General features: G+C 35.2%; 1 protein-coding gene across 1 annotated transcript in view; it reads right to left on the bottom strand.

The window, feature by feature from the left end:
* Positions 1–8,771, bottom strand: part of LOC126974531 (synaptic vesicle glycoprotein 2B-like) — a 45,052-nt gene extending 36,281 nt beyond the window's left edge. The window contains exons 1-2 of the mRNA XM_050822046.1: positions 8,625–8,771; positions 4,578–4,646 (exon numbers count right to left, since the gene is read on the bottom strand). Of these exons, the coding sequence (XP_050678003.1) occupies positions 4,578–4,646; positions 8,625–8,658 (103 nt within the window). The 5' untranslated portion in view covers positions 8,659–8,771. The remainder of the gene's footprint in view (positions 1–4,577; positions 4,647–8,624) is intronic.
* Positions 8,772–25,949: the final 17,178 nt, after the last annotated feature.

Raw genomic sequence — 25,949 nt, 5'->3', positions numbered from 1 at the left:
ATTAAAATGTTATTTTTGTTCTGCCAGAAAAAAATGTGAATTACAACAATATTCTAGATATATATAAGAGCAATAGCTTACCTGAGACCAAACGATGGCATGAATGGTGTTCATAAACCTATTACAGGATATTATGTTCTTGAAGATTGCGGCACAGCTGTCTTAGGTTGTCTCAAAAGTATATAATTTGGCACAAAAATATCATAAACGGACCAAGTACATGGTAAAATTATCTTGATTCCGAAGTCCATTCCAGTCCAAGATGAAGGTGGAGAAAGCGGTAGATAAAAGTTAGGATTTTAAGCCATAAACTTGCTTGTTTAGCGGGCACACGTTGTACACGTTTTTTTAAGATATTGAGTTTCTAAACCAATTAATATAACAATTTGAATAAGTAAAGATTTCTGGTATTTAATACTAACTTGTTGAGTTCATTAATAATATTTATCGTCAAAAATATGATTTTTAAAATATTTTGTATGCTGTCCGTACAAACATGTTGTAAAACACATAAATTACAACCCGGGGCGAATAAAGATCAAAAAGTGGGGCAAAACAAGAATAAAATAATAAATTGTTAATTATTCTTATTTTCGAGACGAAACAGGAATAAAATCTGGGTCGAAACAAGAATTTTTTGTGTGGGGCGAAACTTTGCGGGGCGAAACAGGAACAAATCAAAAATATATGATATACTACTAGTTACCAATCAAACTTCCACCGAAAATTAGTTTGAACGAGATCTAGTAAGTAGTTTTTTTAATACGTATAAATGATGAGAGCTCATTTATTTGCACCGTATGATTTTGAGCATAAATTTTTTGCCTTTTCCATTTAAATAATGGAATATCATTTTCATTTCTATATTAATCTTATTATTATGTATGTTACTTGCTGCTACGGAACCCTTCACGGGAGAGTCCGACTTGGCCGTTTTTTTAATATGTAAGAGGGGCAAGTGGATTAGAGGCTTACATTATGCGATGTGAAAAAGTAACCGACATAGAAATCCAGAGATGCGTAGCCTGCGCTTAAGATAGCTTCGGGAATACAGCTGCCGGTAATTGATCCCACAAACTAGATGTGAAGTAGTTTCTAGCAAAACTCACGGTTGTAGAATGCCAAACATAATGCGGAAAATGCGACCATCCCTACTAATATTGTAATTGTGAATGTATGTTTGTTTGTTACGCTTTCACGGCAGAGCTACTGAACCGTTTTTGATGAAATTTGGTACAGCGATAGACTAGAGCTTAGAAAAGGACCATGATCCATGGTTGCCGCGGGATTTGTGAAAAATTGAAGTTCACTTCGATGAGCTATACCAATAGTAGGTTTAGTTTGTCATAGTTATCTTCCTCGAAATAAGATTCATATAATATGTTGGGAACGGGAGCGAAAATGGGAACCGGAACTGGAATAAGACATGAGATAATCTTTAATTCCAAACTTTCTTATTATTTTTAAAAACCATTTATCTACGCGGAAGAAGGCGCAGGCAACAGCTAGTAGTTCATATAAATATTGAAGCAGAACGTTAACTACATTTAATAAATTATACGTCAATTTGCAAAAATCTAGAATTATATAAATGCTTTGACTTAGATTTAGGATTGATCTCCGTTGCGCTCCAACTCCGCAGGCGTAGTAGAGAAGTGCGGCAACTAAAACTACGCCAAAGTGGTCGTACTCAAGCCAGTCTCGAACAATGTTTGAAGTTGACGTGCCACATGTTCTGTTAAACTTTGCTAATAATTGAAACTAAAATGCCGGGTTGCGTAGAAATACTTTGTAAAAATAATACTACAAGAAATAAGAAAGACATAAGTAATAAAATATAATCATCAGTAAGTATTTTGTATTTTATTAATTTCAGTGTAAAATAACACGAAGCGTATGTTACGCACACAAGCATCTATTAGTTGCCGTAATAAAAAATCTATTGTACTTCGCAGCGGAGATAAATCCTTGATCTAAGTATTAAATTGTTTTCAGTGTTAATTTCGCTAAAATTTGACTCTTAACGAGACGAGCAGGACGTTCAGCTGTTGGTAATTGAAACGCCCTGCCCATTACAATTTAGTGCCGCTAAGGATTCTTGAAAACCCATAAGTTCTCAGCAGCACTACAATTACGCTCATCACCCTGAGACAAAAGATGTTAAGTCTCATTTGCCCAGTAATTTCACTAGGTACGGCGCCCTTCAGACCGAAACACAGTGGTTAGTGCAAAAGGAGGCAGGAGCATACCTTATATAATTGGTGTGTCTCAAAGGGACTTGGAATAGAGACGTGTGTCTAGTGCGAACTGACGGCACTTGTCATTGAAAAATGGTTCAGTTAGCTCTAAACTTACTCTGAAATCTTTTCTCGTGTCCCGCGGCTTGTTAACAAACTCCCCCGAAACGGTTGAACCAATTTGTTTGAAATTTTGTGTGTATATCGGATAGGTTTGATCAACACCTATTTTTGTATCGCGATTTTAATATTATTCTATTCCATGCGCAATAGAGTTGCAAGATGACAATCGAATATAATGATGATTATAATACGATAAAGTTTCTGTCATCTTATACCCCAAAAATTTTAATTATTACATTTTTTCATTACTTTATATGGCAAGTACCTGACATCCACAGTTCATCTGTTTGTAAATGGAAATCTAGTTTATATAAATTCCTTAATTAGTTTAAATTTTTAAAAAAGCATCTTAATTTAACTTCCACAATTATTTCCATAAATATTTATCCAAATATATATTCTCTCTATCTTTTTCTTTTATAATACTACATTACCTAAAGTTAGTTTTAAAATCGCTATTTCTGTTGTATTTGCATAGTTATCAACTTATGCTAAACATGCTGAGTACACACCCTCGTGGAGTTGCAGCCTATCTTGTATTTAGCTGATAGTTTATTTTTTTTATTATGTATTTGTTGTAATTCTGTTGTGTGTACCTATTAAATAAATAAAAATAAAATAAATAAAAATACAACGTTTGCTGGGTCAGCTAGTAAGTATATAAAAATTCAGCAAATGACATAAAGTAGCAAAAAAAGAATTTCAAAGATCAGAGTGCTTTTGTATGGACCTAGTTTTTAATTCTAACTACTACGCCACTAGATGGTGTAACACTAGATATCCATAGATCATAAACCTCTTGCCCGTTTACTCCCTCTATTATAAAAAAAATTATCAAAGTGAAGGTGCGAAAGTAGGTTTTAATTTATATGCGAAGTTTTAGGCCTTGGCTACGAAGGCCACCGAAAGGTGTCCCTTTTTCATACACATTTTATATTTCGTTTCTTAGCTTTCTTTAGACATATTATTTTATTTGTATATTGATTCTATAGATATATGATGAGATACAATCAGCTGTCCCGTGTGTATGCTTGTTTGGCCTACACTCAAATAAAAAATATTTATCCTATTTCATCATCATCAGCCGGAAGACGTCCACTGCTGGAAAAAAGCCTCCCCCAATAATCTCCATGACGATCGGTCCTGCGCTGACCTCATCCAACGTATTTCGGCAATCTTGACCAGATCGTCAGTCCATCTTGTGGGGTGCCTACCAACACTGCGTCTTCCGGTACGTGGTCGCCATTCGAGGACTTTACTGCCCCAACCACAATCTGTCCGTCGATCTATATGTCGTGACCACTGCCACTTCAGTATCGCAATAATTTGGGCTATGTGATTGACTTTGGTTCTCCTACGGATTTTCTCATTTGTGATTCGCTGATGTCGCGGAGAACTCCAACCATAGCGACCATGAACTTCTCATTTGGCGCATAGTTCGCGACCACTTCTGCGTACCGCAAGTCATCACTGGCAACACAAACTGGTTGAAAAACTTCGTCTTTAGTATGTGGTATTTGGGATGAGAAGATTTTACAGAACTTCCTGAACACTGTCCAGCCGAGTATGATTTGGAGAGTGACCCCTTTCGCGAAATTCAACCTGGCTAACTGGATTGTTTGTCCTAGGTAGATGTACTCGTCAAAAATTTAGAGAGTACAGTTCCCAACTAATTTACGGAAGTAGGTGCGACATGGACAGACAATAATTAAAATTAATAAAATAAATAACAATAATTATACTATTAAATAATTAATGACTTTTTCTATTTGAATGAAAAGTATAAAAAGTACCTGGACGACAGAGCCTTGCTCAGTTTTTTAAGAAGTCACAAAACTTGAAAAAAAATGAGAAAGTAATAGGACTACAGACATCTGCATTCTTATGGTCTCCGGATCGCCCAATGTCCCACCTGATTATAATCTTAGTGGCGAAAATTACCTTTGTATTCTAATGTTATTGTAGCAGTTTCTCATAAAAACACGGATAAAACTACAGCTAGAACGATTTATTGCCCCCAAAATCCCCTGTATACTAAATTTTATGAAAATCCTTGGAGCCGTTTCTAAGATTCAGATTATATATATTTATATACAAGAATTGCTCGTTTAAAGATATAAGATAATATTTAAACAAAAAAATTTGACAAAGGTGTATGACATGTTCGGGGCAATCATTAGCAGTATTTCTTAATAAAAGCAAATATACTAAACTCACCAGCTGCATCCAAGGTGGTCTCGTAATCAGCTATTTCTGGTGATTCCTGGGGGCTCCCTGCATTCGTTGCTGCAACCATTAATGAAAAGTTCTATAAAAAGAATTCATATTTTGCACGTTTATTTCGTGACTTATTACAGATGGAGCCATAACCATTTTGTCCAGTGGGAGGCTCCTTTGCACAGGATGCCGGCTAGATTATGGGTACCACAACGGCGACAATTTCTGCTGTGTAGCAGTAATGTAAAAGAATTACTGTGTTTCGGTCTGAAGGGCGCCATAGCTAGTGAAATTACTGGGCAAATGAGACTTATATTAATATGTCTCAAGGTGGTATTTTGGTTTTTCAAGAATGCTGAGCGGCACTGTATTGTAATGGGCAGTGCATATCAATTACCATCAGCTGAACGCCCTGCTCGTCTCGTCCCTTATTTTAATGAAAAAAAAAAAACAGAAATTTGAACAAGACATACCAAGATTTACGTGCGATGGGTCACTAATTGCTACTATAATTTCAAACTTATGTCAAATCACTGCACGTTTCATACTAAACTAAGTTTAAATTCTATCTTAGGCAGTCCCGCCTCTTATAACGTAGTAATAAAACCTTTTTACCGGAGGAGTGTCCATATATTACCTTTATTTATTTACTACAGCTACTGTACTCAATAACTTTTGTATTAATTTACATTTACTTTTTTGACTCGTGTAAGGCATTGACTATTTGACGTTTCAGTATGTTTGTTGCACCACTTTACATATTATATTGTAATTGAAATGATTTGTAAAACAATGAAAATGTACATCTGGATTTAAAAAAGTGGCAATAAGTTTCTTGCTACTTCTTCATATTAGCTCAACCCTTTACGAAGTAGCAGTAGATTCGATAAAAAAAAAACTTTTTTTGACATTCATAAGTTTCATTTCCTTGACCTACATGAATAAAGTGATTTTGATTTGATTTGATTTGATATATATCTCCTTGTTATTTTTTCCATTTGAAAACTGAAACTGCGTCAACTGACTAAAGAGTGAGTGAGTTACTCTCAAATTGCATCTAAAGAGGTTTTACTTCCAAAACTTATTTTTTTAATACTGGGTCCTAAATGTTCATGATTATGTCTATAGGTGATTATTCTATCTCATATACATATATCTCCGTAATAAAAGAGAAGAGTTTGTATTAATAAAACAATAGTTTTTTACTAATTACTACATCATATTAGCCGGAAGACTAATAATACTGGACAAAGGCCTCCCCCAAATATCTCCTTGACGATCGGTCCTGCGCTGCCCTCATCCAACGTATTCCGGCGATCTTGACCAAATCATCGGTCCACCTTGTGGGTTTCTTACCAACACTGCGTCTACCGGTACGTGGCACTAATTTCTTAAAAACAATTTATCTCCAAATCGCTTGGGCCAGTTTTAACAAAAATTTCACTAACATAGCTCTTAATCAGTATTTGAGGTACTTTTGATTTATAGTATAAATTTGTGTTCCACGCAAAAAATGGTCTCATTGCCAGCTGAATGAAATCTACAGGCAATATTGCGGGTAAATAGAAAATTCCTTAATTAGTTAAACTTATAAGTAAATCAATCATGAAGTTGTGTAAGCATTGCAATCATGTTTTTCGAAATAAAATTCTCGTTAAATGAAAGTATTTTGAAACGTTCGTGAATTTACAAACATTTTTGTAGCATTTTTATCGGATCTGTTCGATTGGCGATAAAATTTACCGTTATGTACGGCTTTCAGTTTTAACTGAATTCATTCGTGGGTTGTAAAATACTACGATTACGAATTTCATTAGCGGTTTATATGGTCAGCTGCTTAGATACGCTATTTTCATTCATAGACGTTAAAACCAATGAAAATAGATTTAAATTATTATTATATACCAGCTGATGCTCGCGACTTGCAAGCTTGGAATTGAAGATTATCTCATGTCCTATTCCTGTTCCGGTTCCCGTTTTCGCTCCCGTTCCCAACATATTATATGAATCTTATTTTGAGGAAGATTGCTATGACAAACTAAACCTACTATTATAGTATATATATACGGTATTGTTACAGCTATTGACACGAATTTAAATTTTTCACAAATCCCGCGGGATCCATATATTTTTCCGGGATACAATGTAGCCTATGTTCATTCCCAAAGTCTAATCTATCGCTGTACCAAATTTCATCAAAACCGGTTCATTCACTCCCGTTCAAAACACATTTATAATATTAGTAGGGATTATCAATAAGTTTCCGTCCATACTTAACTAACCAAAATGGACCCTAATATTAGACTCCGATATCCATTCACCAGTCTGTCAGGACCCGTGTATATCTATAAGATAAATAACCACAATATTTAGACAAATTACAAAATATCTTATACTATTTACAATACAGATTACATTTTTTTATATAAGAGGGAGAATACGGGCAAGAGGCTCACGGGATGATGAGGGGTGAGGCAATCGCGCATGGACATTGCATCAACAGGTGTCAAGAGTTGCATTGCCGGCATTTATGGTGGGAGTATGCTCTTTTCTTGAAGGTCCCTAAGTCATAGCGGTTCGGGGAAACCGCAGCCGGTAATTGATTCCACAAAGAGGCTGTGCGAGGCAAGAAATTTCTTGCAAAACGTGATGCGGGTAGTACTTTGCATGTAATGTCCACTGGTGTAATTAGACCGCTGAAATTAGCCCGAACAGCTCATCTGAGTAGTCCCCGTGATAAATGCGGTAGAAGATGCAGAGAGAACCCACATTTCTGCGCAACCCAAAAGAATCAAGGCGATCGGAGATGACTTGTTGTCAAATGGAAGACGCTGGTATTGAAATAAAAATTGGTAATTAGCTCCTTTCCTTAATTTAATCTCAAATTTTCCTTTGTTGAGAAATTGTGTAACATGCATTTTTGACATTCAAATTTGTTATTTTTTTTAAAAACCTTTATTTAATTGAAATGTTTTTTTTTATCAATTTGAAATTAATATTGAATATTGGTTGACAGAAATTCTGGATTACAATAATGTGTAATTAAGAGATCAAAACCAGACAGCTGCCGTGTGAAAGATAGACAGTCAGTTCACGAGTAGTCGCATGGACCAGCCATCGCCGGGTCGCACATTTTATTAGAAAATGATGATGCTAATCGTTAACTCACTCAACAACACTTTTGAACAATAATATGTAAAGGCTTGAAAAATAGATTTATGAAATTCACTTGCTTGTTTTCAATATTTCTATCAATTGCCAAAAATTTATTAACTTTGGCAAAATTTATGTGATGTACAATGTAAATGTAAATGTACAATTAATACTACTGCAAATAATAACAAAAGATAAGATTGTATATGTTCCGAATGGTCTCTGACACTCCGAAATTTTCAAGCGCTCTTCAGATTATCCACCAGCTTGTGATCTTATTTTGGAGTTTGGTAGTTATCCGACCGACATTGTTTTTGTTTTATTTTTGGCAAAGTATTCGAAAATATAAAAGTCGTAAACGTCATTGACTTTCTCAAAATTTATTCTTTTAAAATTATTTTTGATTTTCACTACCACCACTTCGGGAACAAAAAAAATTTACTCTTAAAGTATTAGTATTGTGGCATCTACTATATTTTACTAAAAAACAATTCCTTGATTTTAGTATTGTCGCTTTGAAAATTACTGTTTCGAGAAAACAGGTAACAATAGTTTTTGTGGGGACATGATATTAAATATTTTACAAATAGTGGGAATTAATATGTGTAATATAATTTTAATTATCTATTTCAGATCAATGCAAATCAAGAAACAATTCGTGAATTAATTAAAAACAAAAATTTAAAATTCAGATTCAATTTTAAATTTCAACAGACAAACGTCTTAATAAAGATCTTTACGAAATTGAATTTCGAATATATTTCGTTGCAGCTAAAGAATACTATTTAAATAAACTGATATTCTAACATAAAATTCAAATTGTGTTACTATCTAAAAATTCATTCTAAAACCACGTACAAAGTGAACGTAATTAAATTTAAAAAAAATACTCACATCCATCGGGTTTTGGCGCTATTCTGCACACCATTGTGACACAGAGTAAATATTCACGATCATCTATAGTTAATTACTCAGCGGTAGACGTTATGTCCGCGACGGAGAGCGAGCCAGTATGTACTGACTACTGCTAAGTGCCTACGATGACTGAGTACTGTAGTATAGTCCAGGGGTCGTGATAATGCATCAACAATACGTGTAGAAGAATTAGTGAGTGGGGAAATTGAGATGCGTCGAGTCAAAAGTCAAAATAAACTTTATTCAACCATGCTTGATATATTATCCTAACATAACATTTAAACTAACGCCTTGATTAATAAACTACTGTTAAAGACTTATTTAACACTAAATTATTCATAACAATAATAATTCCTAATGCGCCAAGAATTTACGCTAAAAATGTGCCCAATTCGCGCGTCATTTCAAATTCATCTCTTATTCATAATTATCACGAAAATTATTATTAAAATACTCTAATTGCATGCACTTATGTCTCTTAAATAATATATGCGTGGCTAATCAAACAGTTTGCTATTTCTTTTAGTTTGCTAAACTCGTAAAGTAAAAAGTCGGAAACAAATAGCAAATTCAAATAAAATAACACTCTTATGTAGGTCATCAAAAATACCAGTTATTTACAACTAACTGTGTTTGAACATATTTTGCGAAGTCAATAAGAAGCGGCTATTTTTTGCAGGTTCAAATGTCGCATTTAACCTGGAAATAATGCAGCGGAAAACTCGTTCAGCAATTATCTAAGTTTCCGGAAAACTGTTTTTTATGCACACCTATTAGATTTGGGTGAACGTTTTTCGTATCTTCAGTAACAAAACATTCAGGCAACCTTATAATTCTAGAGTTAGAAATGATTGTAAATCTAAAAATAAAGTATTTTTAGGTATTATTTTTTAGTTCCTGCAATTAACTTCTGGGAGCCATATTGCCGATTTTATCAATTGAGAGGCTCCTTTGCACAGGATGCCGGCTAGATTATGAGTACTACAACGGCGCCTATTTCTGCCGTAAAGCAGTAATGTGTAAGCATTATTGTGTTTAGGTCTGAAGGGCGCCGTAGCTAGTGAAATTACTGGGCAAATAGAAATTAACATCTTATGGCTCAAGGTGACGAGCGCAAATGTAGTGCCGCTCAAACTTTATGGAGTTTTTCAAGAATCCTGAGCGGCACTTCGTTGTAATCGACAAAGCGTATCAATTACCATCAGCTAAACGTCCTACTCGTGTCGTTCCTTTACTTTCATAAAAATAAATTAAGACAAACCATGCACTTTTGGAAAATTTAACACAAATCGCTCCAAGGATTCTGTGGTGGTCTACCCAAGCTATTTAAGTTATACGCGTTGAAGTCACCCAAGCTAAGTCTTTGCGTTACTAGACTCGCCTAGACTGTAGAAACACACTTACATACGGACGCGGTCCTTACAATCTGCGCTCCTAGAAGCTGCTGTCATATAGCCTATCTTCAAATTTCAGAGATTTATTATTACGCAAAACACGACGCCACTTCATATCGGTTTTACCTGCGACTGAAGTTTAAATTCGTCAATTATTGCTTGTTTGTAAATCAAATCAAATCAAAAATATTTTATTTCGTAGTTAAATTTCAATAGACTTGAAATGTGTATTTTTTTATACAGCTCGTTTGGAATGCAGATTACCATAGAGAAGAACGAGCAAGACGCTCTAAGGTTGCTCTTTTCAAAACAGTTTCTTATTTTCAATTAAATTTACAAATAATTTCATTTACAATATATGTGCAAAGTGATGCAACAAAATACACAAACGTCAATTACTAAATGCCTTACACGAGTAAGATAAAAAAATGTAATTTAATAAGTAAAAACATAGTTATATTATTGAGTACATACATATTGTACTATACAGTAGATATATCAATCCACATATATATACACACATGTTATCAATAGCAATTGGCTAGCCATTCAATGGCAAAATAAAAAAGCTGAAAAACAACTAGCCAAGTCGATAATCGCAATTTTTAAGATTACCATACGTTATTTATTTATAGTATATAACAATCAATATGTTATGTTTTTAAAGTTTTAACCGTCACTTCTAGGATCAATACACAAATTAAATTTGAAAAACAAAATTTTATGAACGATGCGGGATTCACCCACGACCTCCGGCGTTCCGTGCCGGTGCTCGAACCAATTGAGCTAAAGGTTCGAGTACCGCCTCGTTATAAAATTCTGTTTGCTTTGTTCAACTCTCAGGTTGTGGTTTCGTGTACAGGATCTACTTTACAGTTGATAACCTGCTCAACCCCAATATTTGCATATTGGGAAATTTACTTGAGATGTCGCTCTTGTAAATCTAAACAATATGTTATGTTTTATATATAGTATATAATAATGTTTAGATCGTTTGGTAAATTAAAGTTTATTTATTTTATTTATTTATTTACTGATACACAAACAGCATTAAAGTAATCATGGTCTTATACAAGTCTGGTATGAATGCCAATTACTGGTACATAGATCACACTCATTGGAAGACATTAAGTGCAAAATAAAGTTCGAGAAAATTATGACAAAGAGATGAAGCAAATTATTAAAATAATAGAAATTATAAAAAGAAATACAGTCTGCATGAATATCAAGTAACATATTATTATTTACGAAAATAAAGTTCAATATTACCTATTAATTTATATTAAAGTTAACTCACAATCTACACAAAAACATGAAACAATAATATTCGCTGCTTTCGATCGTTTTGCAATAAATATTTCTGGTGCCAACATAGTTCGGCCATAGCTTATAACTAGTCCAACGTTGAGTGATGCTAGTTTGATCAACGATGAGCTAGCCTGTTCACTGACTCGTCATTTAACGAACAGGCCAGCTCGTTAATTAATTAGCTGAAATAATCAGCAATATACATACTTTCAATTACAATTGGTGGCTGTACTCTATTCCAAATACAAAATACCATTAGAAACTAATTTTTAAAACGTTAAGTGATACGCCATTTTGTCCAAGTAGATTTAGTGTATGTGTACAATTTTTTAAGTTAAAACTTCAATAGCGGCGTGGAGCACTTTTCTTGGGATTGATATAAAATGTTAAACTCGCGTCTGGACACATGGCCTGACCAAATATTCGTAAGACAGTCGTTTAAATTGTAAAGGTTTTTTTTTTCAAATAATTATAGTTTGGCTTTTTCAACTTAATGATCATACGGTCATTGGACCAGTAGTTGGATCATTGTGATTGCGAAGCCGAAACACCGCGAGGTCCAGGGATCGAATCTCAGGCGTGAAATATTTTTACAGTTTATTTATTTGGTTTTTAAGCTTTGTCATTAGCGAAGAAACTCTCAAACGTGATAGTTATACTTATATTTCTTTGTTCCCACTGTCTATTGTATTATTGTACATAAAAGATATAACTTCGCCATTAAATAATTCTACTTCAGAATCTACGATCAATACTGTGTTGAATGATGGTGAAATATCGACACCTAATTACATTATTCTTAGGGCTAACAGACGTCGGGAAGATATAGATACTTGATGTGAAAAACTTATCGGCATTGAGCATTTCCTTGGATGGGTATAAAATGTTAAACTCGCGTCAGGACAGGTGGCCTGGTCGCAAATTCGTAAGACAGTGAAATTTGATTTTTCTGAGAGATAATCTTTTTAGTATAAAATAATTGTAATCGTACTGAAGTTTTAAATTTTTAATTAAATATTAATTGTCATTTTTGTGTACGATAGCGCAATTAATGTACATTGTATTTAGCCACACAATGCTAGTACTTCTATACTGATAAAAAAAATCAATTTGTGCGAAATTATTCCCTAACCATTCCAAAATATTCAAAAATACACAACGTTAATGTACATGTTTTCACTTCTGCCGGCACTCCCGGACCGCAACCCGCTATTTTTTAAGGTACTCATTACAACACCGCGCAAGGAAACTCATTCCACGCTATAGTTATTCGTGGATTCTTCAAAAACCACACTATGATGAATGGTTAAGGTAATATTTTGGTTTGTGGCGTCTTCTGCCAAATTCGGCGGCAGGAATCAGGTCAAACAGTTCTTCGGAACACTCCTCATGATAGATTCGGTAGAAGACAGAATGTGTAAAGACAGAAGTGAAAATTGCATCAAAACGAGGTTAATAACACGAATTACAACTATTTTTAATTCATATATTAATAGAATTTACAATAAATAATATAATAATAGTAATTGTGCATAAATTACTCTAGTAAAAAATATCTTTCACTGATTGCGATCCTTGTCGACTCGAGCTGACCTTAACTGATCGAGCGTTACACAACCGTACGTGACGGTTCATTCTCATTCAATGCCCATAAAAGCAGGTTCTCAAAGTGCTTAAAGAAGTTTTCGCATCAAAAATTACGACTAATTGTGAGGCATGCTTCTAAGAATATAAAAATCGGCGCGGTCCAATGTTAACTAACAGAATGTTGGATTTCCTTACGTGATATAAACCTCGCAGAGGTTATATTGTACACTATTAGAGTGCACATGTAAAATTAAAATATTACATTTTTAATTGATGAGTTTCTTGCCAATTCATCTCAATTCGTTTTACTTTTCAGAACTGTGGTTATAATAGCATACTTAATAATTTGACAGTGTTACTATTGAGCAAGACTAAAATGAAGACATATTGGAATATATTGTATAAGATGAAGCTATAATGTTTATTTTGATTGTTATTATCTTACTTTGAATGTGTCTCTTAAAATCAGCCGTTTATATTCAACGTGTAAATAATTAAGTCAGAATCAAGTCGGTTAATTAAAAATATAATTAAAAAAAAACTTAATAGTATATATATTACCAACTGGTTGCTATGATTATAAATTTAAAAAACCCCAGTAAAAAATAGAGTGTATCCTGATCATTTTTAATTATCTAATAAGTTTTATATTTCGAATCAAGTTTGCCAAAAACGTGCGTTACAAAGCGCTCTACTTTAAGTCCTATAACTTCTGTCTAACCAACAGTAAGTTTTTCCAATTGTCTTGTCTGATGCAATAAACAGGTTGAGTCGGTCAGGACTCGGGATTCATACTGTTGCTGCCTTAATATAAATGATGATTGCCACTCCCTCAAATTTAAAAACTGTCAAATTACAATAACTATAAAAGAACTTTTTATACTAAAACAAATTGTGGTATGTATCTAAAAAGTATAATGTAAGATGTTAAAATTTGTCGTAAAGGTCACTGTATTACATTGCATCAATATTTTTATTAAAAGAAAGCCAGCTGAGTTAATTGCGCCCGTTCTTCGTCTGAGACATACACTTTCGAATGGGTGGTAGTTTTTGACTTACAATAAGTAATTTCAAATTTTATTTCGAATATAAATATTAGAATTTGAAATCATGTTCATTTTGACCTGCTTAAATAAGAACCTTAAATTCCATATGTTCTGAAAATGTGCATTAAATTAGGCTTGCATTATTTCGCTTTTTAAATTTTCTCCCATTTGCATATTATGGCGGAGTCTAATTGAGAGTAGTGATTCTTATTAATTTGGTTGTCACCGCGGACTACTAGATAATTACTTAGAAGTATCTTCTGTAAGAATATATTTATGTATATTAAAATTCAAATATTTGTATTCTAAATAGGATGTGACATTACTTATTGAAAGTCAAAAACTACCACCCATTCCAAAACTAATGCCTCAGACCTGAGAAGAATGGGCGCAACAAACTCAGCGGGCTTTTTTTACATCAAAAAATATGTATAGAAAGTAATATTGTACAATTAAACTTATTATTGAATAGCCTGAGGGTGGTCGCTCCATTTCCAATATGTGGTATCATTAAGAAAGTGATTTATGTTATACTAACCTTTACCATACAAACGTTTTTTTTATAATTCTTTTGAATAACGTAATACTTTTCTTTGAACATTTTCTGGGATTGTAAAAGCATATAAATTGCCCCACAAAACACTTACTAACTCGACTTAGCTGAGTAGTAATCATTATAAGTTAATGTGTGTTCCTGGTGTTAGCATTATAGTTATGACAGTTTCTAGCAAATTCACTTATGTGCCTATGATATATCAGAGGAGGCAAACGGGCAAGAGGCTCACGGGATGCGGTGTGGTGGGGCAACCGCCCATCGCAACAACAGGTGTCAAGAGATGTATTGCCAGCCTTTAAGGTGGTAGTATGCTCTTTTCTTGAAGGTCCCTAAGTTGTGTCAGCTCGGGAAAACAGCCATCGGTAATTGAATCCACAAAGTGGCTGTGCGAGGCAAGAAATTTCTTGCAAAACGCGCGGTCGTGGAATACCAGACGTCAACGTGATGCGAGTGGTACTTTGCACGTAATGTCCGGTGGTTGAATTTGGCCGCTGTTATCAACCCGAACAGCTCTTCTGAGCACTCTCCGTGATAAATGCGGGAGAAGATGCAGAGAGAAGCTATATTATATATACGCCAAATATTTTTATCATTACAAAATGTCAAGAAATGTTTTAACTGGGTTGTGCCTAATTGGAAATATTTTCTGTGTTTGCTTTCTATTGATCTCTGCTCTATATGCATATTTTATTTTATTTTTTATGACAGTAAGGGACGAGACGAGCAGGACGTTCAGCTGATGGTAATTGATACAGTCTGCCTATTACAATGCAGTGTCGTTTAGGATGCTTGAAAAACCCAAAAATTCTGAGCAGCACTACAATTGCGCTCGTCACCTCGAAACATAATATGTTAAGTCTCATTTGCCCAGTAGGTAATTTCACTAGCTATGGCGCCCTTCAGACCGAAACACAATAATGCTTACACGTTACTGCTTCACGGCAGAAATAGGCGCCGTTGTGGTACCCATTATCTAGCCGGCATCCTGTGCAAAGGAGTCTCCCACTGGTAAATGAACTACTTGGACTAACTTAATATGCCGTGTTCGTCCGGAACAGTACTACCACATCTGTTTTTAATATTTATCCTCGCCGTTTTCGGCATTTTATAAAAGCTTACACGCTTATTTTGTATTGTCTTGGAAACAACGCTCAAGGCCATTGGCTCGGTCCCCAGCCTTAATATACTAAAATGTCTGAGACTATTCTTAGAAGCGCTCCGGAGCCTAACTGGAATTGCTCTGATAGATTTATTACATACACACTTATAAAACTAGCTGTAGGTTATTGACTTTTATATCTTTAATACCACGAACGTGTAAGTCACTCTTCGGAATTTATTTGGTACAAGAATAGCAACAAATACTAAGACGTGTACTTTTTAACATCCTTCGCAATGTCTTCGGTATTTACTGAGACCCAAGAAGATTTCCACCATCTTTACTTTTAAATATCTTTTTTGTCATTAAGGTATATTGTCACTTACAAGAGAAATTAACATTTTAATAATATAGGTAGATACTTACAATGATTTTGGTAGGTATACAGTGCAATAAAATGTCAGGCAAATGGATAAAACATAAAACAACCCACTTATGTTATTGAAACTTTTCAAAATTATTAAGTACTAGTTGACCCGACAGACGCTGTTCTGTATATTTTTTTTTTATGAATTTGTCAATAATATATTATCATGACATCAAGAATTATTTCGTAAAATATGCTCCCTGTTGTTGTAATGAAATTGTTTCACAGCACAACTGTCAAACCGTGCGTCAATAAATTCTCTCATAGAAAATATGTCCATACAAAACAAATATCGGACGATGTGTCCCCCATCAAAGGAAAAACAAAATTGTTGTTGCTATTTAATTCCGAACACTTTCATATTTATTCACCTTTTAAACCTTCTCTGGACTTCCACACATAATTCAAGATCAAAATTAGGCAAATCGGTCCAGCCGTTCTCGAGTTTTAGCGAGACTAACGAACAGCAATTCATTATTATATATGCTTTTGAAGACTCGCCCTAAACGAAGTTAGTGTTTTGGCATTTCTTATTTCTGAGTGTAGGTTGTTATATATATGAGCTTACTCAAGGGTTTGTATTGTCTGAATCGTCACTTTAAATATTTCTTATAAATTACTGAATTTATCATATAAGAAACTCAACGGCCACACTCTTCAATAAAATAGGGTATTTTAGAATGGCTGTAATATACATAACAAATTATTTGTAAGGTGCTGTGTTATTGGATGCACAATATATGAATCGTGTTTATATAACATAAATTATTTCATAAAAATTAATCAAGAATTAAATGTATAAATATAAATTATCGTATATTGGATGCATCAACCTTTAGAGCTTGAACTCATTGTTTGGGTAAGGATGCATCGTGAACATGATGGTCGTGAATACTGTCGCAAATAGTAATTGCATTCAACAAATATTTTATTATTAACTATAACAGGTCGACCTGGCACTACAAGCAGTACCTGTTCACGACTTGACGCATGGACCAGCAATCGTTCCTTTCGCACATATTTGAGGGAATGAGACGACCCGGCACACGACGCAGCCGCAAGCAATAACGAACCATGTTATAGCATACCTACATAACTAAAAATTACAATTTTTTTTCACAAAGTATCAAGAATTCACAAATTTTATGCCACAAATTCAATAGCAATTCGAATTTGAATAACAATATCAAGCACACATAAATCCTTTGCCGTGTTCGACATCACAATCTTTTGTGCACAAAACTGACTCGCGAAATGTGGGTCAAACGCGCACAATATTTTTGCTGGTCATTGGAAATTCAATCCAAAATTATAAATTGGTTATGATTACTTCCTCTTTCAACTTTAATGTTCAATTTAAAATATATGAGATGTTAGTTGGAATATACATTTTAAGGATTTGGTATCTGTTTGTTGTTACTAAGACTCGATTGTCGTTCGTCTGTTAGTACTTGGACTGTATCTCATACACTACAATAGTAAGACAGCTGAAAAAATATACTTATAATAAATCTGTAGAGATCTTCGATCAACAATTTCAATCATTTTTTTTTTGAATTTTTTTGTTTCTCTATCTGTTTGTACGGCCTAATCTCTGAAACTATTGAACCGATTTAATTGAAATTTTGCACGGTGATTTCGGACAACATCTTAGATACTTTTCATCCCGTAAAATAAAAGAGGTTCCGTGGGACAATTCGGGTCCTTTTGGTTTTGAAAAGGGAGTTCGACAAAGCTGTATACTTTCGCCGATCCTGTTCAACGTATACGGCGAGTACACCGTACGAAAGACCTGCGACGGCTGGAGCGGTGGAATCAACATTGGCGGGCATAAACTCACAAACTTACGCTATGCTGACGACACCACTCTGTTGGCGGCCAACGAGGCTGAAATGCATGAACTTCTTAGCAGGATGGAGAGCGTCAGCGCTGAGCTGGGTCTCGCTATAAACTGGTCTAAAACAAAGGTTATGGTTGTGGATCGGACTGGCAGGTTGGAGCTTACCGGAACACTACAATTAGAAATGGTCAACAGATTCAAATACCTGGGCTCTGAAATCTGCAAGGATGGTTCTTGCAAGGGAGAGATTCGTCGTAGGATCAGCATGGCAAAAGGCGCCATGTCACAATTAGAGAAAATATGGAAGAGTAGAACCATCAGCATAAAAACCAAGACCAATCTTGTGCGTTCACTGGTGTTTTCCATTTTCATATATGGCGCTGAAACATGGACTTTAAAGAAAGCCAACCGAAAACGAATCGATGCCTTCAAAATGTGGTGCTGGAGAAGGATGTTGGGCATACCTTGGACAGCACACCGAACTAATGTGTCGATCCTGAAACAGCTGGGCATTGTGACTAAGCTCCATCTGCTTGCGTAGGGTCCTAGAATACTTCGGTCACATCGCCAGAAGGGATGAAGACAACCTGGAGAGACTGATGGTAACAGGGAAGGTGGAGGGAAGAAGACCAAGAGGAAGGAGCCTCATGCGATGGTCCGATCAGATTCGCACTGCCCTTGAAACCACTGTCCACGACGTTTTACACTCTGCTCCGACAGGGGCAGATGGCGGCAAATAATATGCAAAAAAGTACTCTGTCGAGATGATCACGACCCTCAGCACTGAGGAAACCAATGCGAGGAGGAGGAGGGACAATTAAAAACCTACAGTTACTTATAAAGCGTATACATATGGGCGCAAATCGCCACCTACCGGCAATGGTTCGCAAAAAAAATAACTACACAAAACCATTTATTATAAATATTAATTATTTTACAGTACCTAATTTTATTTGTTTGTTTTAAAAGAAGTTTTATCTACTGTATCTGTTTTATCTATTGTAAGGAAGCTATAAAAGCGATTATTTTATGTAAAGACTTTTCAGTTCGAGTTGAATTCTATACTAGTAATTGTGAGTGAATAAACTGAGAAATTCTTAGTGTGTTTCACCGTGATGGACCCTGATCGAGAAAATACTGCATTTAATAAAAATGATTCTAATTAAACTTTACATTATTATGTTTTAATTACAATGTATGCAAAGTGATGCAACAAAAATACTCAATAAGGCTAATCATCATCATCCGCCGGACGTCCACTGCTGGACAAAGACCTCCCCCAAAGATTTCCACAACTATCGGTCCTGCGTTGCCCTCCTCCAAAGTATTCCGGCGATCTTGACCAGATCGTCGGTCCATCTTATGAGGGGCCTGCCAACACTGCGTCTTCCGGGACGTGGTCACCATTCGAGGACTTTACTGCCCCAACGGCCATCTGTCCGTCGAACAATGTGCCCTGCCCACTGCCACTTCAGTTTCGCAATCGTTTGGACTATGTCGGTTACTCTGGTTCTCCTACAGATCTCCTCATTTCTGATTCGATCTCGCAGGGAAACTCCGAGCATAGCCCTCTCCATTGCTTTTTTCATTTCTCATAAAGTTAATAAGGGTATTTAATTGATTAAGATTACTTCTTCTACTATTGACTACCTTCTATAATCTATTAACTTATAAATATGAAACTAAGATTTATTTCTTCAATTTTCTAATCTAGATTAGTGCTGGCGTCAAATTGTCGCGATTTATAAGTTACACTTTCACTTAACTCATATTATTAAAATCAAATTAAGTATTGCCTAGACACCTAGATGGAGGAAAATCATTTACAATAAAATTGTGCGTTTCCGCTAAGTAAATGAATAGATTGACGCAATATTTTGAATGATCGGTGTGCTTATTTATATGTCTTACTTTTTTGTATTCGTAGCAGCTTAAATCTTAATCATTAATTTATGAACTTCATGTATAAATATTTCAGCTAATTTTCTTTAAACCACTAACTGCCTTGTTCGTAATAAAACGCTTTTCGTAGGTATAAAGCTATATTAGCTAAAACGTGTTTTAAGCCTATCGAACGTTCGATAAAATTCCTTATTCATATTCGTTACCTAAATCTCCCATAACTAATAACGTCTCTATAGTACGCAATGTTGCCATTTCGTACAAGAAACATGATTTTAACTAATTTAATGAGGAACTGTCAATGAAACAGACATCTTTTCAATATCAATGGTGATTGTCAGTTATCAAAAGTCGATGTCAAAATAATATCAAACTTCAAAAATCAAAGTTTCAAGTCTGTCGGTTGTCAATCTATGACGGATATTCAACAACATTGAGCGGGAAGCTAAACACATTAATTATTTAACGAACAGCTGATCGATGTCGGCCATGTTTTTTTGCGTTCGAATGCTTAAAATAGGTTTATAGAAGGGTCCTACCTACTATAAGTCACGTCAGCTTTATCGAAGAGATAAAGAGCGTTTTACTTCTAATATGCGATTATGAATACCATTTTTAACATTATGAATAAGACAGTTACAATAAAGCGTATTTTTTTAATAATTAGAAGCTATTATGTTCCTCGAATGACGACCACGTACCGGAAGACACATTGTTGGTAGGCCCCACACAAGATGGACCGACGATCTGGTCAAGATCGCCGGAATACGTTGGATGAGGGCAGCGTAGGACCGATCGTCATGGAAATCTTTGGGGGAGGCCTTTTTCCAGCAGTGAACGTCTTCCGGCTGATGATGATGATGATGTTCAATATTTTTTTTTATCGAAACTAAGCCCCGCTGTACAAAAAACTGAACCGAGAGCATGTAAGAAATAAAGTCCATTTCTCTGTAACTATGCAGGTTCTAATTTAGGCTATTTCTCTCCCTTGAATAGAATCACCAGGGAATATAACAGACACCACGATGAAGTTGACATATTTAATCACAATTTACAAAAATATATAAAAACGGTTCTTTCAAGGGTGGGATGACGTCAATCTGTTTTTGTGTTAATTTACATTAAGATTATATTCGTAGATATTTAATAAATTATAGTTCTTTTATTTTGTGACTTAATTTAATTGAATAGCATGTCATTTTCGCCTATAATTGAGGCATCACTTACCATATGAATGTTATTGTTTTTGTATTATACTGTGTTTATATTAGTGTATACCTTGTTGGCGGAATTTGTTAAATAAATAAACCAATCATAAGACAAAATTTTAAAGTTTTTATAAGAAAAAGTGACAACGGGCCCCCACCCATTGGCATGCCGTGGCGTCGTAGAGCATCATGGGTGTTCGCGAAAACATACACTGATGGTTTTGCTGCCATTAATAGAATAAGATGGGCATCCTGGGTGTCTTCTCAAATCGGTGGGAGTCCCCCCCTTTTAGAAAGGTGGCGCATGGGGCCCAGAGACGCGGAGAATGTACAAAGTACTAACTTCTCGCCTCAATAGGGCTACTGGCAACCCAATCGCCGTCAGCTATTTCGGTCTACGGATCAGCCAAGCTATCCAACGTGGAAATGCTGCCAGTATTCTTAGTACGCTTCCACGTAATGATAGTTTTAATTTTATGTAATCATAGTATTTTTTCATTTTATTTATTTATTTGGAAACAAATACAGATACACCCTTAAACATAAAGTAGATAAAGTAAAAATAGAAATATGGACACAAGGATGTCTCCTTAAAAAGTTTCACTAAGTACACTTAATATTTAAATTTACACTTACATTACACTTAGTTGCAGACAACCAGTTAATAAATAAATCTAACATAATGCAGTGGTAGACATTGTTACAATTTAGATGAAATTACGGGATTTGCTTATTGTAAATAAAGTTATAAGATTTGTTTTGTTTGAATAAATATTTTGATCTAATTGTAATTAACAAACATTTTAACTGTTTGTCATTAAAACACTACTAAAAAATATGAATCTAATCCGAAATGAATATGTTTATTTTTATTATAACAATGCACTGCCGCTTGGGATACTTGATTGAACCTAAAATTCAGTGCGGCGTCATAACTGTGTACGACACTTTGAGACAAGATAATATTAAGGTCAAAGTCAAATAAACTTTATTCAACGCTGCAAATATTTATTTTAAATTACTGAATTAACCATACGTTCGTGTAAAAATCCCAAAAATATCCCACTAACTAAGGTATTAAACACTTAATAGGGGCGTACCAATCGTATATTCATCACACACCCGGGTCTTCCGCGTAGGTCCTTACGGCCCTCGGGGTAACTGTTCGGGGCGATGGCCCCTTTCAGTAGTTTAAACGCCGCCTGCAACTACAGGCGGGACCGGTTGGATATTCATCAGTTACAACCTGGGTCTTCCTTCTGCGCAGGTCCTTACGGGCCTCGGGGTAACTGTTCGGGGCGAATGCTCCTTTCAGTAGTTTAAACGCCACCTGCAACTACAGGCGGGGCACTGGGTGGGACCGTCAGTTACATATTTTTTTTTCAAACAAGGGAAAGGGCTACCCTCTGGAATATAAGTCAGGTTACAGATCTTTAATGAATTTAGATAACGTTATAACGCGTCCTTGATGGCTTAGGGCGACATCTATGAACAATATCAAACACTATTCGATTACAAACCCTAACAGCTCGTAAATAGTTGAGCTGTTGAGAAGAACATATAAGACTCAACTCTTTTCGATCAAATAGAGTATTTTACAATGTCTGTACTGATATGTACATATATACAATATAAATTATTTTATAAAAAGTTATAAAGAATTATCTATATAAGTAAATATCTGACGACCCATATAGCCGAATGGTTAGTGACCCTGACAACAAAACTACAGGTCCCGGGTTCGAATCCCGGTAGGTTCAATCATTTATATCATGGATGTTTATATGTATTTTTGTATGTTTAAGTAAGTATATTATATTGAATATATCGTTGTCTTGTAGCCATAGTACAGGCTACGCCTAGTTTGGGGCAAGATAATTTGTGTAAAAGGGTGTCAATATTATTATTAAAAAAAAATACATAAATTGTCGTTTATTGGATGCATCAACCTTTAGAGCTTGAACTCATTGTTTGTGTAAGGATGCTTTGTGAAAATGATGGTTGTGATTACTGTCATAATTAGTAATTGCACCCAACAAATACAATGATTTATTAACTATAACAGGTCGACCTGGCACCACAAGCAGCACTCCTTCACGACGCCGCCGCAAGCAGTACCATTCAGTGAGCATGACAAACCATGTTATAACATACCTTAATTAAGTAAAAGATGTAAAGCTAAAAGAAGGCAAAGGCAAAGCCAAATTGGCTTCCAAGAAGCTGGGGGTCATTAATAGAGCACGGCAATACTTCAGGCCGGCCCACATTCTAGCGCTCTACAAAGCGTATGTCCGGCCACACATGGAGTATTGCTGTCATCTCTGGTCTGGCGCACCCCAGTATCATCTGAATCCATTTGACCGCGTGCAACGCAGAGCAGCTCGAATTGTCGGGGACCCAGTACTCTGTGAACGGCTGGATCTCGCGTTGCTTCATTGTGTGTCTTCTACCGCATTTATCACGGGGAGTGTTCCGAAGAGCTGTTTAACCTGATTCCCGCCGCGGAATTCCACCTTCGCACGACACGCCACAAGTTAGCATATCATCCCCACCATCGGATGTGTGGCGGTCCTCCACAGTGCGGTTTTCAAGGAGCTTTCTTCCTCGTACTACAAAGCTGTGGAATGAGCTTCCTTGTGCGGTGTTTCCGGGACGATACGACATGGGTACCTTCAAAAAAAAGCGCGTACACCTTCCTTAAGGGCCGGCAACGCTCTTGTGATTCCTCTGGTGTTGCAAGAGAATGTGGGTGGCGGTGATCACTTAACACCAGGTGACCCGTACGCTCGTTTGTCCTCCTATTCCATATAAAAATAAAAATAAGTTATTAACCCAGTAATTTCAATTTTAGAATTTAAATAGAACTATTAATGCCGTTATCGATTTTTCAAAACATACAACTACTTTCTCCACTAATAAAAATTTTGTCTTATCCTAAGGCTTATATACTATCTTTTTCTAAAATTGTATGCAACAAAAGAGTTTTTAAATCTTTTACCTTAATATTGGGGTCGGCATTTATAAAATCTTAAAATGTAAATAATAAATACTTAATATGTAGGTAAGTGATATATTTCATTTATGAAATTGATAATATATTTATCATCGATTTCAATTATTCATCTCCAGTACCGTTAGGTTGAATTCACATTATATTTAGGTCAAAAGGCTCGTCCGCTTATTAATCTCCTGGTTCCTCACAACTTTACTAAAGCAGAGTTTCCATTATTCGAGTTCGCTCGGAATTCGGTTAGTCTATGCTCTTACTCTAGACTAGACTCTGAATATACTTGATACTCTCTTAACGTTTTAACATTCGACTGTTTTCCGACGTCGTTTTATTCGTACGGGCTCAGATCTTTTTGTCTAAGAAAGACTTCAGTTATCTATTAGAAGTTTTATTCTAGTTATTTGATTATAAAAATTCTAGGAAATCTGTGAAGATCAATGTTAAAAATTGAATAAAATACGAATAGGCGACAATTTATCACTACAATGTACTACATGACCACATTAATTCTAAGAACAATTCGTTATAATTCAAAATTGTGAAATTGGGATGCTCATCCCGGGAGTATAAATTAGTGCACCACACGGCAAAAACACAAATTAATACTCACACAGGCTTCGCTTGATACTTAAAACCGGACACACTCGTACACCAATATCCTTTCAGATATTCTAACTCCACTCAGCATGCCAGTCGGCAGTAAACTTCTCATAATATGTACAATATTATAAGATACAGATAACTTTATTTTGATTATTTTGGATTTAATAAAATAAAATAAAAAACTAAAGTAAACTATAATAATTCCTAATTACGAGTAGCTCATAATCAGCCAAAAGCGACCTTAATAGGTTGCACACGGCAGCTACCTCATACCAGATCTTGAGTTACCTGGTAAATTCCAGGGATTTGCCTCCACCCCAAAGTGAAGAAAAATGTATCCACCTCCGAGTTTTCAGCACCTTCCACCGGTTCAAGTGACGTCTTTGACGTGCTTTCAATACAAGACTGTAAGGAATAAACGTCTTGCAATCAAGTCTCATGCCATCGTTTCCGAGTCATGGATGTTAAAATTTATTTATGTATGTTTAAGTAAGTATATTGTATTAAATATATCATTGTCTTGTAACCCATAACACAGGCTATATATGCTTAACTTGGGGCAAGATAATTTGTGTAAAAGTGTGTCAATATTATTATTATTATTATGATTATCGTTACGTGAAATAATACCATTCGACTCTAGTACAGGTTGGGTTAGATTAGAACGGCATGTATGCATTTTGTGGCGGGATGACAGAAGAAACGAATGACTGAGATTCTCTAACTTGCTTCCGTAGCGGCTCATATGGGGAACTGTTCTAGAGATACCCAGGTGCAAGAAAACTATGATTTTGAAGCTACAATTAGCATTCTTTAGGTATTTTTTTTTTGTTATATGAAATATGTCTGTGTATTCTTGGTGGATTTAAATAAATCTTAATATGTACCTCATGCACCTTTATTCGGAATAAAACTATTTTTACAACGCAGTGATCACGTCACACTATTAATATTATAAAAATATTTTTATGGTTGACCTCTGGTTTGGTTTCATCTTCTGCTACCGCTTTACTACCTTAAAATAATAAAACTGTTATTATTATAATATTTAATGTACTTCTAATGATGTTCTGAGACAAGCTATTCAAACGATACAACCAAATGTATGTAAGCCGGAATATCGTTTACTGGAATGTGCTCGCATAGTGAAAACCCCGCTTAAAAAAATAAAAATTAAGTTATGGCAAAAAGTTAATAGAATCCAAGAATTAATGTCCATCGTTTATGATGTTATTCTGATTCGGACGTGATGAGGCGTTCGTTTGAAGGGTCTTATATAATTTGTTTATTTTTATATAAGAGTATTATAGTATATATATATATA

The sequence above is a fragment of the Leptidea sinapis genome, chromosome 32 (assembly GCF_905404315.1).
Source record: "Leptidea sinapis chromosome 32, ilLepSina1.1, whole genome shotgun sequence".
Classification (NCBI taxonomy): Eukaryota; Metazoa; Arthropoda; class Insecta; order Lepidoptera; family Pieridae; genus Leptidea; species Leptidea sinapis.
The sequence above is the reverse complement of the archived record's forward strand: the minus strand, read 5'-3'. Positions and strand labels throughout refer to the sequence as shown.